Source organism: Macrotis lagotis, chromosome X (assembly GCF_037893015.1).
Source record: "Macrotis lagotis isolate mMagLag1 chromosome X, bilby.v1.9.chrom.fasta, whole genome shotgun sequence".
Lineage (NCBI taxonomy): Eukaryota > Metazoa > Chordata > Mammalia > Peramelemorphia > Peramelidae > Macrotis > Macrotis lagotis.
The window spans coordinates 638,998,759-639,018,140 of record NC_133666.1 but is presented as its reverse complement, the minus strand read 5'-3'; the positions used below and the strand labels follow the sequence as shown (position 1 = coordinate 639,018,140).

Below are 19,382 nucleotides of genomic sequence, written 5' to 3'. Positions count from 1 at the left end.
TAAAGTCCTTTGCAGTTCTAAAAATTCAGTGTTCCTGAGTCTTAAACTGGAAATCTTAGACCTGTGTTATAGTCACATTCCCATAGACTTCCATTGTCATCTTGAGGATGTTTTTCTGACCCTCAAGTTTCCCCACCTGTACAATGAAGGGTGCCTTCCTGTTCTTTTCTGTGATAAGATAGCAGAGTTAGAGGCACCAAACAGCTCATTCTATCTTCAATCTGACTTTTATTGGAGAGTGGGGATGGGGATAGGGTCAATAGCGGTACAAGCTCTGAACTTGCTTGTAGAGTACGTGAGGGTGATTCTGGCGAATGAGCAGGTACAGCAGGTAGTAATCCACTTGGTGCCCGATCTGTGAGTCTCAACTTCTCTAGGTCCTTTTCCATCTTGATGGAGTGATGTTTCAGCTTTTCAGAACACTGTGGAAAGGGTCAGGGTGGTGGGAGAGGGAAACACAGTGTGAGCATTGGGCAAGGAGGTAGGAGACCCCCTTTAAATGAAGGATGGCCCAGAATGGAGTGGAGAGAAAGCACTGCAGCTAACCAGATGTGTGATTTATGGAAAAAGGGAAGTGATTGCTAGTAAAGAGGCAAGTGTCCTTGTGGCTAGAGGGCTGGATTGGGTGCTAGGAAGATCTGGGTTCAGATCGCAATGTGTGACCCTGAAGAAGTCACAACCTCTCAATGACCCTTGTTACTCTTAGCATTGCAATGTGGTATCTATCCACATTGATAGAGGGAGTAAATTCTTTGGGTATGACCACAGGTCTGCCCCTACCTTTCCAAACCTACCAATAAGCAAAAGGAACTCTATATCTTTGTTCCCTCAATAGCAAAGTGGAAAGGCTTGGATTCTGTCAGATCCTGTCTCCAACATTAAATAGTTGTGTGACCCTGAGCAAGTCACTAAACTTTTTCCAGCCATTTTCCTGATCTGTAAAATGGAATAATAGTATATACCTTATAGGGTTGGATTTCTCTCTCTCTCACACACACACACACATACACACACACACAGAGGGGGGAGGTTTTGTTATCTCCATTTTACACGTGAGGAAACTGAGACAAATTAGTTGACTTCCCTGGATCATACAAATTATAAATATCTGGGGTAGGATTTGAACTGAGGTCTTCCTAACTCCAAGTCCAGTAATGATGCCAGAGATCCATGTTTCTTCAGTTTCCCCATCTGTACAACGAGGTCCTTTCCTGCTCGGTCCTTTGACAAGTCAGCAGAGTTAGAGACATTGGGCGACTCTTTCTAGCTTACATCTGACTTTTATTGGGGAATGGGGTGGGAATAGGGCTAGGGGTGGGGATGGGGTGGGGGTCAGTAGTGGTACAAGTTCTGGATTTGTTCGTACGACACGTGCGGTTGGCTCTGGCGAATTCGCAAGCGCAGCATGTCATAATCCACTTGGTGACCGATCTGCTTGTCACGCAGGCAGGAGTTCAGGTGGTCCTTGGTGGATCTTAGCTTCTCCAGGTCCTTTTCCAGCTTGATGGACTGTTGCTTCAGCCTTTTGGAACCCTGTGGGATGGGAAGGATGGTTGTGGAGGGAGACATAGTGGAGCATCGAGGCAGGATGTAGGAGACCCCCTCTACATGAGGATAACCTGGGATGGAGTGGAGAGAAAGACCTGTGGCTAGCCAGGTATTAGACTTATGGAAAAAAGGATGAGAGTGATTGCTAGTAGAGAGGTCATGTGTCTTTGTGGCTAGAGAGTTGGTTTGGGTGCCAGGAAGACTTGGGTTCAAGTCCCACTATGTGACCCTGAAGAAGTCACAACCTTTCAGTGATCACACCTATCTAACAGTGGTGGATGAAGTATCTTCATTGGATGTGACCACAGGTCTGCCCCTGCCTTCTCAAGCCAATCAACAAACGAAAGAAACTCTCTTTAGGTTTAATTCCTGTCTCAGATAATAACTAGCTGTGTGAAGGTGGGCAAGCCACTAATTTTTTCCCAGTCTCATTTTCCTTTTATTTAAAAGTATATACCTTACATGGGTGTTGTAAGGATCAAATTAGAAAAACACATAAATCATTTTGCAGATAATAAAGTGCTTCTTTCTCTCCCCCTCCCTTTCTTCTGTCCTGTCCTCTCCTCCCCCCTCCCATTTTATACATGAGGAAACTGAGACAAATAGGTTAAGTGACTTCTCCTGGGTCATACAACTTGTAAATATCTGAGGCAGGATTTGAGCTGAAGTCTTCCTAACTCCCAGTCCAGCAATTTATCTGCTCTGCCATCTGTCTCCTCTTAAGATGCCAGAGATCCAAGTTTCTTCCATTGTGGAACAATCACACTGGTGGAGGACGACATTGGTATAGGCACACTAAGGTTCCAAAGAATCTAAATGTTATCAATTGCTAGGGAGGTTTAGTTCTACAAATTCTTTATTGACTTATCTATCCTGAAGAGGCATGTCCTATCAGTCTAACTTCTATTATACTGGTACTCCAGGTTCACCTGTTACTGCTTTAGGTGCAAGGGGTGGGCCTATGCAGTCTCTCTTCTTATCATCTATATTCTCCCACTCCCAGTTCAGCTTTGGCCTTGTTCCTATGTCAGTTTTATTCTTTAGAAACTCACTGGTCTCCTCACACTTTTCAAGCAACAGTCTTTTTGACTCACTTTGAGAGAAACTTGATTCTTCCATGAGGACACCACACCCCTCATGGACTTTTCTAATGATAGCCATTTGTCCTGTTATCCTGTTTTCAGATCCCTCCTCCATCATGTTGATTTTTTTTTTGAGATTCAGTCCATATCTATCTTCCTGTTGCTATCAACCCCTGTTCCAATTCACTTGCTTGTCATGGCATTAATCTTCCTGATGTCATGGTCTTCTTTGAGAAGGAAGGGCAAATATCACAGTTGATAGCTTGACACCACTACTATCAACTGATGACCCAGTAATTTTGATAAGGGGATAATCCCCAGGACTCTGGAATAGTAGTGCCTCTCAAATACTGGCCCTACTTCCAGTCCAGCCTCCAGATCCACTATCTAGAAAGAGCAACTCCTTTGGAGAAGGAATTAGCTATCCTCACCAAATGCTCCCCACAAAACAAGCAAGCCCACCTCAGTGAAACAGTGAGGCACCCTCAAGTAGAAACAAGAGACAGCAAATACTAGGTGAGTCAAACCACTTCCATCACCTTAACTACCACCTCATCTCTTTAGATTCTAGGACCTTGAGACAAAGAGCCTTGGAGGGGTGTTTCACCTTCCTACTAACTCACCAACCCTATTAACAATTTAATCCTCATACCCAGATCCAGAGAATCCTATGTAGATGTGACAAATAAATCTTGTGGAGATGTGACCTGGAAACTACTATTTCAACCTCTTTCTCCTCAGCAGTCTCAGTTACAGTTAGGGAAGCTAGGTCACTCAATGGATAGAGCCAACAGCCCTGGAGTCAGAAGGACTTGAGTTCAAATTTGACCTCAGACACTTGACATGTACTAGCTGTGTGACCTTGGGTAAGTCATTTAACCCTTATTTCCTTGCATCCAGGACATCTCCAATCATCTTGATTCATATCTGGCCACTGGACTCCAATGGCTCTGAAGAAGAAAGTGAAGCTGGTTTAGCATAGCCCCCCTCATTAGTTCACTTGCTTGTCATGGCATCAGTCTCCCTAATATTGTGGACAAATATCATAATTATTGAAGACCCAGTAAAGACAATTCTTGCTACTATCAAATAATTCGACATCAGAAACTGATATGATTTTTATATAGGAAGTAATTAAAGAAACATTAACATCAACTCAGACACTGAACTCTAAGGACCCTGAGATTTTACCTCTCACACACACAGCTGAATCCTCCTATATGTGCTGTCTTTCTTTGTTAGAATGTGAACTTCTTCCTAACTAAGCACAATGTTTACATGCAGCGAGCACTTAATAACTGCTCATTCATTCATTTATGCTATTGACTTCCAAGTTATTCTCCTAACTTTTTAAATAAATGTATCTGTATCAAGCTCACGGTGTTCCTCTCCACCCTATCTCTTCCCATCAATCTTTTTTTTTTTTTGGTTTTTTGCAAGGCAATGGGCTTAAATGGCTTGCCTAAGGCCACACAAATAATTATTAAGTGTCTGAGGTCAGATATGAACTCAGGTATTCCTGACTCCAGGACTGGTGCTCTATCCACTGTGCAACTTAGCTTTCCCTCTTCCCATCAATTTTTTTTTATGTTTTTGCTAGGCAGTGGGTTAAGTAGCTTGCCCAAGGCCACACAGCTAGGTCATTATTAAGTGTCTGAGACCGGATTTGAACCCAGGTATGGTACTCCTGACTCCAGAGCTGGTGCTTTATCCACTGCACCACCTAGCTGCCTCTCTTCCCATCGATCTTAAGGACTTTTGTATTTATGCTGATGATCCTTCTAACCATGTAACCTCTCAATTCTTCTTTTCAGTTCCTTTGTCCTATTTTCAGTTATACCCTGAAATGAACACATTGCTTACAAATACAAGCTAATTTGTGGAAGGCCAATGATTGGGGGGAGGGTAGGGGCAGGAAAGGCTTCTTGTAGAGATAAAACCTACACTGAGCATTGAAGGGACACTTAATAAATGTTTGACTGAAGCAAGTTTAAGATGCTGAGAGACAGTCATCTAAGCCTGTGCCTATGCATTTTAACTCTCCTTTTCATTCATATTAAGACTATCAGACCCTTTACTGGTTTGCTTTTTCCCCAGTCCCACTTGCTTCTATAACTGGCCCAGACCCCAGATTTTTAGCTCATAGGCTACTGCCCTAGAAAACTTCACTTCATTCTGCTTTTCCCAGTCTATCAATCCTCATCACTGGATGAACTCCATCATATAATTTCTTCACTCCTGATTCAGGGCTGCTGAGCCTAGACAGAATAAAAAGATTCCTTGTACTTAACCTCAACTGGACCCCTGATGTTGCTTAATAATCTTTTTTGGAGTTAACTTTTTTTTTGAGTCATGGACTTCTTTGGCAGGTTGCAGAAGCCTATGATGCTTTCTCAATATGTCTTTAAATGCATAAAATAAAATACATAAGATTACAAAGGAAGTTCAAAGTTCATGAAAATAAAGATGTAATTCTTTTGCCTATAAGGACCCCTAAAATCTATGATAGATAGGTTGAAAGACATCAGCTCAGGGGGGCAGCTATGCAGTATAGTAGATAGAGCACCAGCCCTGGAGTCAGGGGGACTTGAGTTCAAATTTGACCACAGACACTTCATTTTTACTTAGCTATGTGACCTTGGGCTAGTCACTTAGCCCCACTGCCTTGCAAAAACAAAACAAATTTAAACAAAAATTCAGCTCAAATTGTGAACTATATTACCTAGACAAATACCTTAACATGTTTGTCTTGAATGTACAAATATAAAACGATTCTGAGTTCTGTACAGCCCCATTCCACTTCCAGAATGATGATTTTATAGTTTTGTTAGCAGATACTAGGAATCATATGCTAATTTAGGTTATTTACAAACATTGATTTAACTGCTGGTAGTTTTAAATGGGACAGCATTATCCAGAATTAATTTTTCTAGAAGATACAAACCAAGTGAATATTGACATTTTCACCTTAAATCAAATCAAAAGACAAAAAGGAAGATGCTCCTTTATGGAAGGGCATTCCTAGAATCTCCTCAGAGAGGCAACTAGATGAACTCGATTAGTTGGTTTCATCGTGAACTTAAAGGCAATACAAAATGTCATTTCATGGGAGATGTGACCACTCAAATTAGCAGTGCTTATGATGAATATAAGAGAAAGGACCAACATGAAAAAAAAACTACTTACTGTGGACAAATGATTATGTTGGGAGTATGAAGACAAAAGTATGTCAGTGTGGGGGGAGGTAAGTTATAGAGGATTTTGAACATCAAATAAAGAATTTTCAATTTGATTCTGGAGGCAATATGGAGGCATTAGAGTTGTTTGTGTATATGTGTGTCTCTGTGTGTGTGTGTGTGTGTGTGTGTGTGTGTGTGTGTGTGTGTGTGTGTGTGAGAGAGAGAGAGAGAGAGATGGCTAAACCTAAGACTGAAGATTAATTTGACAACTTAGTGGAGAATTAACTGGAATATGAAGAGATTTGAGGTAAGGAGACCAACTAGCAGGCTTACTGAAAATTGTTCTTGAGTAAGGTAATGAAAGCCTGCATCAGAAGAGACAAAGAAGCATTTGACAGTGAGGGTGAAGAGTAAAGGATGTCTAGGTAACGGGAAGATGGTAATATATCAATAGTAATAGGGAAGTCTGGAAGAGAAAAGTTTTTAACAGTACTACAGAAATGCTAGGCATTATTATTATTACTGTTATCAATATTGAGTGAAATCTAAGAGAAGTGTGTTTGTCAAAGGGGTCACTGTTTCTAAGAAAGCTTCTAGATGCTCCTGTTTTTAGGTGATGTAGCAATAAAATAAACTCTAGAACATTACTGGGCTTTCTTATGAGACCCACAGCTACTTCAAAAAAAACTGACCTACTAATCTATGAAAGGAAAACTATGTGGCTAAGAATACATATGACATGCAATTATTCAGAATGAGTTAGTCATCATGACATGACAATTAAGTACGGATGAATCCCAGTTCTGCTTGACACATGATGTCAACTATTCAATAAGCTAGTTGGAGTAGATGACCTTAATGGTCCCTTCTAGGTCTAAATCTAAGATCTATGATCCTATACTTCTCTCATATCCAATCAATGACTAAGTTTTGTTAATTCCATCTGTACCACATCTCTCCATTATCCTCTCTCTAGATTCATTGCCATTATTCTAGGATAGGCCTTCATTTGCTGCCTGGACTTTTGCAATACCTTTCTTTTCTTTTCTTTTCTTTTCATTTTTAGTTTTTTGCAAGGCATTGGAGTTAAGTGACTTGCCAAATGTCACACAGCTAGGTAATTATCAAGTATCTGAGGTCAATTTAAACTCAGGTCCTCCTGACTCCAGGGCCAGTGCTCTATTCACTGCATCACCTAGAGCTGCCCCTGCAATACCTTTCTTATAGGCTTTCCCGTATTTTTGTTATAATGACTTGTTGGTAAGGAGAGAAAAATTAGGAAATATATATATATATATATATATATATATATATATATATATAGTATTTCCCCCTTCCTATCCATCATTTATTCTATCCATCTTCCATCTTGGGATAGTGAGGGGTGTGTGGTAGATAGAGCCCTAAGATACTAGCTGGTGAGCTTGGGTCATCACTTAATCCCTATTTGCTCCTCATCTATAAATTGGGTACATACTGGAGAAAGAAATGGTAATTTGCTCAGAAAAGCCCATGGACAAAAATGGACATGGTGTCATGTACAGTTGGACATGACTGAACAACAAAAATAACCATTCTTCACACTGTTGCTAAAAGAACCTTTTCCCCATTAAACCTGGCTATATTACATCTTTGCTCAAAAATCTTCAGTGGCTTTCTATGTCCTACTGAGTTAAGTTCGAGCTCCTTACTATGTGAAGGACCCTGGCATCATTAAAAATCCTCCATAGCTTATTGCATTAACTTAATGTTCCAAACTTAACTTATGACTACTTCCTACATAGTCTATGTTCCAGTCATATTAGACATCACTCTGCTCCATGAAAATCATACCTGTGCCCTCACAGGCCTCCATGCTGTTATTGGGGTGCTTCACCATACCTGTAATGCTTTCCTCCCTCTTTACCTATCTTTCAAAGCTTACCTCAAATGCCATTTTCTCCAGAAAGCCTCATAGATTCTCCCCCATGCCTGCTGCTGTTAATGATTTTCCTTCCTTAGACTTCATCAGAGTTTTCACCTGTCTAATGTACTTGCCTCAGGATATATATTGCAATTATCTGTGATGGAAAGGATCATTTCTCATCTAAACTTTACACCACTCCTAATGTTTGCTAATGGGTCCTTCACAGAGTAAACATTTGATAAATGTTGATTGAGGAAGAAAGAGTTTGAGGAGAGGAAAGAAAGGAGGTGTATGGGAAAGGAAAGATGAAGGGGAGAAAAATAGGAAAAGGAGTTGGAGGGCAGGGGAAAGAAGGGCAGCTTCTGTAGATGGGAGGGTGAAGTTGTACCATAGAAAGGCGACTGGCTTCTGGAAGCTGGGTGCCAACATGTCTCTGGAACACACGGACCATGGGTCTCAGCAGTTTCTCTCGGGCTTCCAGGTGATTTTGACACAAAGGACCCTAGGGATGGGGTATAGGTTTATTGAGGATTGAGACAGACCTCCTTCCCCACCATCACACATATCTTCCAGTTTCCTTTATTTTCCTCTGCCCTCCCTTTATGCCTGCCATCAAGGAAGATCCCTCTCTACCTTGATGAATTCCTGTGTGATAAGCATCTCTTCCTTGTACTTCCTGCATCGGTTGATGGTCCCTCTCATGAGCCCAGTCATCATGTTCAGCCTTTCCTGAGAGAAGACAGTGTGGTGAAGTGATAGGGTGCCGATCCTTAGATTCAAATATTATCTTATGTAAACTAACTGTATGACTCTAGGTAAGTAACTTAATCCTTTTGTACTTATTTTCTTATCTACAAAATGAGGGGGTTGGACTCAGTGACCACTAAGGTCACTTCCAGTTTTAAATCCATGGTCTTATGATTATATTAAATTATGCAGGGTCTCACAATCAGTTTAATATATATATAGGCACTATCCACCTCATGCTCTTCTTGTCCTTCTTATTGGCTTCTAGACTGTAGAAATATGCCAAGTAATGGGTCCCTTTATTTCCTCTCCTCCTATCCACTCACACTTTTTAGCTCCTTTTTGTATGTGTTCTTTGCCCTTTAAAAGGTATGCCCCTTAGAGTAGCAGCTATCTTTTTTGCCTGTATCTATATCCTCAGCTCTAAGCTCAGTGCCTGTAATCGAGTAAGCTCTTAAGAAATATTTCCTTTCATCATAATCTCCTTCCAACTCCAGTTCCTGAACAGTTCCAGAGGCAGCTCTGGCCATGATCCCATCCCATCACCCAGCTTACCTTGAGTTGCACAGTTTCTTCCATCTTTTTGTGCAGAGCATTCTCCACAGTCTTCTTGACATGCATTTGCCAGGTTTGGGCATGATGCTCACTCTTTATCATGTGCTCCAATATTATTTTTCCATCTGCCAGTAGTCGTTTAGCCTCATTCAGAGTCGAGTTACACTCTGAGTGGACAGAGAAGTGCCTATTGGAAGAGCTTTCCAAGACATCCCAGTTTCTATTATCTTCTTCCCCACCTTCCTCTGTTTGTGTCTATGTAGGCTTGTCTATATCTGTCTCTCTCTCTCAGGTATCTCTGTCACTCCCTTTGTTTTTCTGTAGGTCTTGCAACCACCAGATTTGTTTTCCTTCAAATCTCTACTCTTAATGTATAGGTTGCTTGAACTCAGATAATTCACTTTCCTTATCTTTATTGTTTTGTTTTTTTAGGTTTTTGTAAGGCAAATGAGGTTAATTGGCTTGCCCAAGGCCACACAGCTAGGTAATTATTAAGTGTCTGAGGTCGGATTTGAACTCAGGTACTCCTGACTCCAGGGCCAGTGCTTTATCCACTGCACCACCTAGCTATGCCTACTTTCCTTATCTTTAAAGAGGGTAAGAAATGATACTTTCTACTTAATTCACAAGGTTGTGATTAGGAAAGTATGTGTAAATTTTCTGTGCTATAGAAAGAGTGTTTTTTAAATTAATTATTGTTATTCTTGCTAGAGGAGAGATGACTGAGGAGGAGAAAGTCACAAGCTCCATGGGGGGCATTATTGGAGAGAGTAGTTGCTTCTTGAGTTATTAGGAGTGCTCATAGGATTACTAGGAACATTATTTGGGGGAAGAGGCTCACAGGATCGATGAGGTAGTTTCTGAGTTGGAAGGGACCCTCTAGACCAACCCATCCCTGAAAAAGTATTTTCTGGTGGTCACTCAACCTTCACTTGAAGATCTCCAGTCTGGGAGTCTCCTGAATTCATTACACTAGTTGTCTATTTAGAAAGCTTCTCCTTACCTCACACCTCAGTTTGTCTCTTTGTGACTTTTACCCACACTTTTTTTTTTGTATTCCCAAGACTGAACACAGTTTCTGGCAAATTAAACACTTGGCAAATAGGAAGTGTTTAATAAAAGTTGATTTATTGATGATTGAAGGAACTTGGGATGTTTAGCCTAAAGAAGAAAAGGCTGGGTGGGAGAGAGGGTAACTGTTTTAAAGTATTTCATTTATTTATTTAATTTTATTTTTAGGGTTTTTTTTTTTTTTGCAAGGCAATGGAGTTAAGTGGCTTGCCCAAGGCCACACAGCTAGGTAATTGAGTGTTTGAGACTGGATTTGAACTCAGGTCCTCCTGACTCCAGGGCTGGTGATCTATTCACTGAGCCACCTAGCTGCCCCTGTTTTCCAGTATTTTAAATGTTGCCATGTGAAAGTGTGAGATGAACTTACATTATTTGAGATAACACATAGGCTAAGAATGATATACTTGGAATTAGGATGAACTGAGTTAGAATTCTGCCTCATACTTTTATTAGTCTTGTTCTACTCTTTGAGGCATGGTGACAGCAGCAACAATAGTAATACTAATATTAAAATGGCTAATTATATATATGGTGTTTTAAATGGACAATCTTATCTGGTCTTCACAACAGTGCTGGGAAGCAGTTGCTATAATTATTTTCATTTTCTAGATGAGGAATCTGAGACAAGATAGAGATTAAACAATAAAAATAGCAAATAATAATAAGAAAAGCACTTATATGGCACTTAATATATGCTGGGCTCTGTTCTAAATGCTTTATAATATTATCTCTTTATTATATTCACAGACACCCTGGGTAATAGGTGCTATCAATCATTATTCCCATTTGACAGTTGAAGAAACGGAAACAAACATAAGTTAAGTGACTCAACCAGGTTCACATAGTAAGAACATCTAAGGCAGGATTTTACCTCAAGCCATCCTGTTCTCAAGTAAAGAAACGGCTATCCCATAAAGTGCCTCAAATTTAAATCTAATCTCACTTTCACATGGCAAAATTTTAAAGACCTGAAGGTACCTATCCTCTTCCTTCCTCTCGCCTATCTCAGCCTTCTCTTCTCTAGGCCAACCATCACATGTTCCTTCAATCATCAATAAATCAACTTTTATTAAGTGACTACTATTTGCCAGATATAATGCTAAGTTCTGGGGATACAAAGAGGTAAAAAAAATCCCTGCTCTCAAGTAGTTTACAATCTAATAGGGGAAACATCATACTAACAAATATGTACACAGCAAGGAATATACACGATAAATAGGAAATAATTAGCAAAGAGAAGGCACTAGAATTAAGGCGGATTGGGAAGGGCTTCATATAAAAGATGGGATTTTACTTGGAACTTAAAGGAAGTCAAGAAAATCTGTAGGCAAAGTTGAGAAGAGAGAGTCCTGGAGAGATGCCTAGAGCTGAGAGGTGGACTTGAGACCTTCTCCATTCTGGTGATCATTCTCCCCAGCTTATTAAGATTCTTCTTTAACTGTGATGCCTTGAACTGAATGCAACACTTCAGCTATGATTTTACCAGGAAAAGAGGGATTATGCATTGCTTCCTTATTCCAGGAAGCTGTACCTCTCTTAGGACTTTAAGAGATTATGCTGACTTTTTGCGCTGCCATATCACTTTTGGTTCACAGAGAACTTGAGATCAATGAAGCTCTCAGATACTTTTCAGAACAAATGCTCTCTAGTCATATCTCCCCATCTTCTACTTGTGAAGTCATAGCATCAAAGAATCCATAGATCAAGAGCTGGAAGAGACCTCAGAGGCCATCTAGTCCAACTCCTTCATTTTACAGATGAGAAAACTGAGACTCAGAGACAGGAAGTGTGGCTGGCCCAAGGTTCCACAAGTAGCAAAATTTAAGAAAAATTTAAAATTTAAAGAACAGACACTTTAATTGCAGTTTGGTCTCCTTCTGATGACAACATGCTGTTATCTACCAATGGGTTCTCTATCTTTAACTTCTGAAGTTGATTTCTTGAATTCATGACTAAGATTTTTACATTTATCCCTGGAAAACTCCTGATAGAGAAACTACAGTCATAGTTGCAATTCTATAATCAGTGTGAATGAGTTGCCTGGGCACTGTGACACTAATGGCTTTCCCCCGGGTACATGTTACTAGAGAGGGTCGTTTTGGATATTACTGGGAGAGTAAGTGCTTTCAAGCTCAGTAGAAGTAGTATCATAAGATCATAGGCTTAGAGTTGGAAGAGACCTTACAGGCCTTTTTTGCCCAACCCCCTCATTTTGCTGATGAGGAAGCTGAGGCTCAGGGTCATATCACCAGTATGTGTTTGGTAGAATTTGATCCCAGATTTCCCTGACTCCAAAGCAAGCACTCTCTTCCCTCTGTGATGTTGCCTCTCTAATAATAAAGGGTCACCGATCATGTTATTAGATGCTCAGGGTTACAGGTTGTGGTTAGATAAAGTGGTGTAAGTCTGTCCAGTTCCATGTGAATGGTGTCTCTGGCAGGTGAGAAAAGGGTATCCCCACACTGGGGCAGGACGCACCTGGGGGGTTGACCCCCAAAGGGTTGACAGGTGGACTGGTAGTACCCTGCACCTTGGGAGTGTGGAGTCGGCTGATATTGATCCAGGACTGACGCCCAGCATCCACTAGCACTGAATCTATGCAATGGTTCATGAGATCAACCACCCGGAGCCGTTCTTCACAGCAAAATATCAGATCATCACGGCATTTGGTTAGGGCCTGGAGGAAGGCAAAGAGGAGGGAAGGTCAAAAAGGTCTTTGGGGCAAGGTGAAAGCAAGTGAGGAGAAATCATAGGACTCTCCAGTGGGCATAGAGGGAGAGGTTGGGGTTGAGTAGGGACTTCTGGAGAGAAACAGACTAGGAGAAGATGAGAATCTTTCCCTATACTCCCCTGCTCTTCCTCCTTGGTTACTTTCTTTGTGAGAATGAGAAGATCACCTAACACTGAATTCACACTGGAGCGAGATAGGTCTAGTATAAGGAAACATCAAGAAATGGGAGGGAGGGTGAATGAAAAAAACAGTTTTGGAGTTGATTAAAATCCAGTTTCTCATACTTTCTGACTGTATGACCCTGAACAAATTATTTAAACTCAGGCAATTTTCCAAGAATAAGCATTAGTAACAGGTCCCAAGATAGGTATTAGTGGAGGGAGCTGTTTCAGCAAGTTCCTTAAATTGATAAAGGCTAGCTAGGTGGTACAATGAATAGAGCATTGGCCCTGGAGTCAAGTATTCATATCTAGCCTCAGAAACTTTACATTTTCCAGCTTTGTGACTTTGGACAAGTTATTTAACCCTGATTGTGTCATCTGACCACTGGACTCAGATGACTCTGGAGGACAAAGTGAGGCTAGTGACTTTGTACAACATCCTCTCACTCAAAAATCTAATTCATGTACATGCCATAGCATCATCTCCCTGAAGTCACGGCCTTCTTTGAGAATAAAGGACAAATATCACCAGGTTGATAAAATCACAGTTTTAGATTCCCTCCCCTCCCAATCCCTGACCAAAAAGACACTGGTCTTATGTGTGTGGGTTGTTCCCTTATTGCTACCAAGACTCCACAGTAGACCAGAGTGGTTAGGGAAATGGATACTGAGGGACAATTGAACAAGAGCTTAAGAGACAGCTTTATCTCTGGAGAACAAAATAAGAGGGGCATGGAGTCTTAAGACTTGAACTGGGTACCTGCCTTGTCACTTGATAATGATGTTATTTGTCCTTTCACCCTCAATGAATTCTGCTACTAGACTGTGTTATTTGATTTAGAGGTGCTTGTTCAAAGGAGGACAACCAGGGGCTAGAGACTATTAGAGATCGTACTTCATGACTATTTGGGAATATTTGGTCTAGAAAAGAGAAGACTCCAGGGGACCATTTTAGCTATATTCAAATGTTTGAATAATAATTATAGCAATATCAAACATTTCTATGGTGCTTACTATTGTCCCAGTGCTAAGCACTTTACAATTATTGTCTTAGTTGATGCTTACAACCACTCTTGAAGGCATTATAATCCTCATTTTACAAATGGATCAATTGAGGCAAATAGAGATTAAGTGACTGGGCAAGGGTCACACAGCTAGTAAGTGTGTGATATCATACTTGAATTCAGTTCTACCTGAGTTCAGGACCAGTGTTCCAGCTTGTGATCCTGTGTCACCTCACTGCCTCATAAAAGACTTTGAAGAGCTGCCAAATAGATAAAAGGACTGACCTTGTTCTACTTGGTCTAAAGGGATAGACCTAGTTGCTGCATGTGGAAATGACAGAGTCAGATTTAAGTTTTATATAAGAAAAAACTTGCCACAATGAGAACTGTCCTAAAGGGGTTGGGTGGGCTCTGGAGGTGGGGGTTTCTTTAACACTAGAGGTCATCAAGTGGAAGCTGGATGTTCATTTGGTGAAGTTATCAAAGGTGGATTCTTGGGCAGTTCCATGTGACCCCTTCTACTTCAAAAGTTTATGACTGCTTTCCCACATTAGATTTTTAAACTCTTTGAGAGGAAGATCTGCCTAATAACTGTTCTTATATGTCCTGTGCTGAATGCAAGGCTTTCTACATAATAAGCACTTAATAAATAACCATTGTATTGTATTGATAGAAGGTAAGAATGATGCCTTGTTTGCTTTTTGTGTGTTCAATAGCAATGGGTATTGAGGCACAATAAATATTACTCATAATTACTCCTATTACTAAGACTTACTGGTTCATAAAAGTTTTACATCTACATTTTATCTGATTCTCACCAAGGTCAGTCAGTCAATAAATATTTAGGAAACATCTCCTATGTACTAACCTCTCTAATATGGCATCACTACTCTCAGTTGGCTCAGTGTAATGGAGGAAGAAGGGAAAGGATCATATATGCAAATAACTGTGTACTTACAAGTTTTATACAATGTAAACAGAAGATCATCTCAAAGAGAAGGCTCTCCTAGCTTTGGGGTCTGACCCAGGAAAGCCTTTTGCAGAAGGGGAAGATTTGAACTAAATTTTGAGAGAGAAATTTCCACACAAAGCTGAGGCAGAGGTGAAGAGGAAGCATCTTCTATTTCTGGAGTAGAGACAGTGCAGACAGCATATGGGTGTATCAACTGGAAGGAATGGTACATAGACCAATGCAGCTGTATTTTATTTTAGTTTAGAGAACCTACCTGGCTGGGGTGAGGAAGAGTAAAGTGAGCAAAGACTGGGAAGGGTGTTTTCAATACCAAACAGGATTTTATATTTGACGCTAGAGGTAATAAGGATCCAATAGAACTTACCGAGTAAGGAGGGGATGTGATCAGATCTTCTTTTTCAGGACAATAACTAGGACCTAAGTAGTTCAATACCTAAGTGGAGGCTGAATTGGAGTGGGGAGAGACTTGAGACAGGTTGTCCAATTGTAAAACCGAGAGGTGATGGGAATCTCTACCAGGGTGGTGATGGTAGTATCAGAAGAGGAAAAGAGGGGGGATGCATATAAGAGATACTGTGAAGGTAGTATTGACAATATTTGACAAGAAATTGACTTATGTAGAATTAGTGACAAGGTGGAATTGAGGATAACATTGAGGTTATAAACCTGAGTATTTTGAAGAATGATGTTTTCAGATGTCTAGAGAATGTGTCCAAAAGACTGTTAACAGTATGGGGATGGAACTTAGGAGAGGAATTAGGTCTGAGTATATGGATCTGGGAATCATTATTATGCTTGAAACCCAGGAGGAGATGAGTTCACCAAGTGAAATAGCAAAGGGGCAGAAGAGAATATGGCCTAGTACAGACCCTTCTTATAATATCCGCTTGTAGTGGGTTTTGGCTTTAGCCACTTCCCCAAGGGCCTCCTTACACTGGTTTGGAGTCAGGTTGTGAGAGGACACACACACAGGAACAAAGGATCCCTTTTTAGTTAAGTATAATTATTTGCATTAATAGTTAGAACAGGAACAATGTAAGACAGGTCAGACTGAAAGTTTATCATAGGGAGATATGTCCTTCAATATGACCCTTTCCTTAATTGTCAGATAGCAATTAATGTGTTAGGATCTTTGATCTGTTGCTGCTTTCCCAGAGGAAAGGGTTAGGGAAGTGAACTAAGGGGCCAGGAGTTGTTGATTAGATTTCCAGAGGAACCAATTCTCATTAACAGATCTACTCTGGAAATGAGGGTACTAATTCAGAAACTTCCTTATGCAGGGGAAAAATGGGAGGAATTCTCTCAAGAGTTGCTTTCCTATATCAAAAAGTCTTTCTCAGGAATACAGATTCATAGTTTATCTTATTATAAGGCCAAATGGGAAAGAAGGAATTTATTCAAGCCTATGTCTTAGTCCTGCCAGATAGAGGGAATTGTTTCATGTCTGTATTTCTAAATCTCAAGGTCTTTTTCAGAAATAAACTCCAATCTGAAATTACAGTTTTACCCTATCATACTGTCCCTCCATTCTCTAGGGTCTCCACTTGGAAATTCTATGGGACTGCAGATGTTGGGTCATGTGGGATGGCAATCAGTAATGCTGTCTGGGGGCTGTCACAGGGAAGCAGGTTAAATGAACATGACCTGGATGAAGATACATCAAAAGAGAATTGAAGAGTGAGCTGACAAGCAGAAAAGAACAAGAGAGTAATGTCACAAAAACCTAGAAGGAAAGAATTTCCAACAGGACGAGAGCTCTACTATATCAAAGGGTGCAGACAGGTCAAGAAAGATGTGAATTGACAAAAAACCATTATAAATGACAAGAAATGATTGATACCCGTGGAAAAGCAGTTTCAATTGAATGATTAGTCTGTAAGTCAGGCTGCAGGGGAGCAGGAGAGAGAAAGTGGAGGAAACCTTTCTAAGAAAATATACAGGATGATAGCCAGAAGGACAGATGGATCAAGGAAAGGTACAAAAAAGCAAGGGAAGAGTCAGAGTGCTGTTAGAAGAGGAGAGAGAAGGAGGCACACTCAGGGAATGGCTTGTTTCTTCAGTGAAGTATGCTGGGAGATCCTCAGCTGAGAGGATGAGTGGAGATTTCAGTAGGCAAGAAAGGGTTAGGAATAGCTCCTCTGAGTTAGGGGCTTGTAAAGAGATCAACTTGGTGCTGTGAAGGCTTGCCTGAGATTATGTTACATAAATTTATAATGGACATGGTCAGCACAGTTTCATGAAATTCTTTAGCTTTGTTCAGCAGCACATGGATAAGGCAAGTAACCCCATTTTATGACTGGGGAAACTGAAGCATGGAAAGAGGAAGTCACTTGCTCAAGGTCGCCTGGGCAGAACCCAGCTTTTTTTTTTTTTTTAATTCCAGGGCCAAAGCTCTTTATAGCATACCTTGCTACTGTTCAGGAGCAATTAACTGCTCTTCCCAGGAGGTTTTCCCCTTGTGGGTTGCTAAAAGTAACCTCATATCAAAGGGACTGGTGGAAAAGAGAAGAGAGGAAAAGAGGCCCTACAATTCTCTTACTTTGAGTAAGTTCTCTGAAGTCTCCATGTCCTTTTCCAGTTTCCTTTTCAGGATCCTCAATTCATCTTTCTCCCATATGAGCAGATTGTCAACTTTATCTGGGACCTGGAAAAAGAGGGAGGGAAAAGATATTTCACACACACACGCACACACACACACACACACACACACACACACACACAGATACACATACACACACATAGAAGGGGGAGAGAGAGAGAGAGAGAGAGAGAGAGAGAGAGAGAGAGAGAGAGAGAGAGAGAGAGAGAGAGAGAATCAGAAGGGATGGAAATATGATCTTTTGGGTGCTGCCCAGGAAGATGTGCCCAATCTGAGCATTAGGGAGGCCTCTGGTCTCCTGAGAGACAATTTCATGAATATGGGAGATGAGGATTGATGATTTGGTTCATTGAGGAGGAAGGGTGTTTCATCTCCAAGGGGTTGTGGGTGACTGGCAGGACTGTGTGATGTCCTGGGAGTTTTTTTGGGGGGAGGGCTCTTTTACTTCCTGGAGGCTGTGGGTGCTGAAGCCTTGTTTGTCCTTCTTGGAGGGTTTAGTGTGAGCTGTGAGGTGTTGGGGGGGAGGGTTAGGGAGAAATAACTATTCGATCTTCTGGTTGTTGTGGCTATCTTGAGGGTGACCTCCTGTGAGTTAGGTTGGAATGGGGAATCTGACACCCTAGAATTATGGGTTCTAGCAGGGACTGTCTCCTTCTGGAGTTGAGTGGAGTGTATTTGACTTGCAAGTTTATTGAGGTGGGAATTATTGGGAATTATTGCTGGACTAGTGGGTATTTGGAAGGGTTGGTTGTCTGCCTTCCTGGGAGTTTGGAGCTTGGGACTATTTTGACCCCTTGGAGGCTGTGGGTGCCTCAAGGGTTGGTAGTGTTCTGGCAGCTTTTGGAGGGAATTTTGAGGGAGAGGGGGGCTCACCTTCTCTGAGGCAGGCCGGTAGTGACGATTGTTCTGGCTTTGTTTATTGATGAGCAGACCCTTCCGGATCTCACTGAGCCTAAAGTCCGTGACTTCTCTCTGCCGAACGAGTTTCTGGAGCTGTCCATTGATCTCCTGCTCGGCCTGGCGCAGGCGAGCCCCGAAGAGCCTGGCGCTTCGGGTATAGTTCTGGATATACTCATTAGTCTGCATGGCTCGGGCTTCCCTGTGCAGGGGCAGGGGCAGGGAGGCCTGCCACGCGGGGGGCTTAATCTTCGCCTTCCAAAGGGTGACCCCATCCCCTGGGGGAGGCTGCTGCACCGTCCAGCCGCCCTTGAGCATCTCTACGCGGAAACGCCAGGGGGCCATGTGAGTTTTTCGGCTCTGGGGTGGGGCATTGTTGGGGTCTGGGTTGCTTCCTTGGGGTTGCCACACAGCCACCGCGTCGGCATCGCATTTCTGCGCCAGCTGATTGGCTTTATTCACAGTATCTCGAGTGTGCTGGCGCCATTCTGGGGCGCCCACCCGATCTTCTGGGGTCGGCTCCAGGGGATACAGGAGCACAGGCATGGCCCTAGCTGCCGCCCCCTACCTAGGGCCCCACAGTAGGGGGACGGCACAGATACTCCTTTTCTCCTTCAGATAAAGTGAGTGTAGTACAGTCCTCCCATCACCAAGGTGACTGGGACTACAACTGAGGGATGAGATTCCAAACGGGGGAGGGGACAGTTCCTCAGCCCTCCTACCCCTTTCATTCCCACCCCAGACTTCCATCTCTTCTCGTTTTCTCTCTTCACATAAGTCAGTTGCCTCCCTTTCCTTTTTTTATAATAAATATTTATTTATTTTTCCAACTACAAAGAAGGGTAGTTTTCAATAATCATTCAACAATCATTTCAACAATCATTTTCAACAATCAAGGTTTTGAGTTTTCCATCTTTTTTCTTCCCTCC

General features: G+C 41.7%; 1 protein-coding gene across 3 annotated transcripts; it reads right to left on the bottom strand.

Moving 5' to 3' along the window:
- Window positions 1–220: 220 nt before the first annotated feature.
- TEKTL1 (tektin like 1) lies at window positions 221–19,085 on the bottom strand. Of its 3 annotated transcripts, none has more exons than XM_074200086.1 (8): window positions 18,430–19,085; window positions 17,497–17,601; window positions 12,567–12,765; window positions 9,018–9,184; window positions 8,349–8,444; window positions 8,104–8,217; window positions 1,142–1,533; window positions 221–422 (listed from the first exon to the last, which is right to left on the bottom strand). In XM_074200086.1, the coding sequence occupies exons 1-7, from the start codon at window positions 18,997–18,999 to the stop codon at window positions 1,333–1,335; spliced, it is 1,452 nt and encodes a 483-aa protein (XP_074056187.1). In that variant the 5' UTR covers window positions 19,000–19,085; the 3' UTR covers window positions 221–422; window positions 1,142–1,332. The 3 variants fall into 3 exon arrangements, with proteins under 3 accessions (XP_074056187.1, XP_074056189.1, XP_074056190.1); XM_074200088.1 differs by having other exon boundaries at window positions 1,367–1,533; XM_074200089.1 differs by lacking the exons at window positions 221–422; window positions 1,142–1,533 and adding an exon at window positions 1,556–1,619.
- Between the last annotated feature and the right edge of the window lie 297 nt (window positions 19,086–19,382).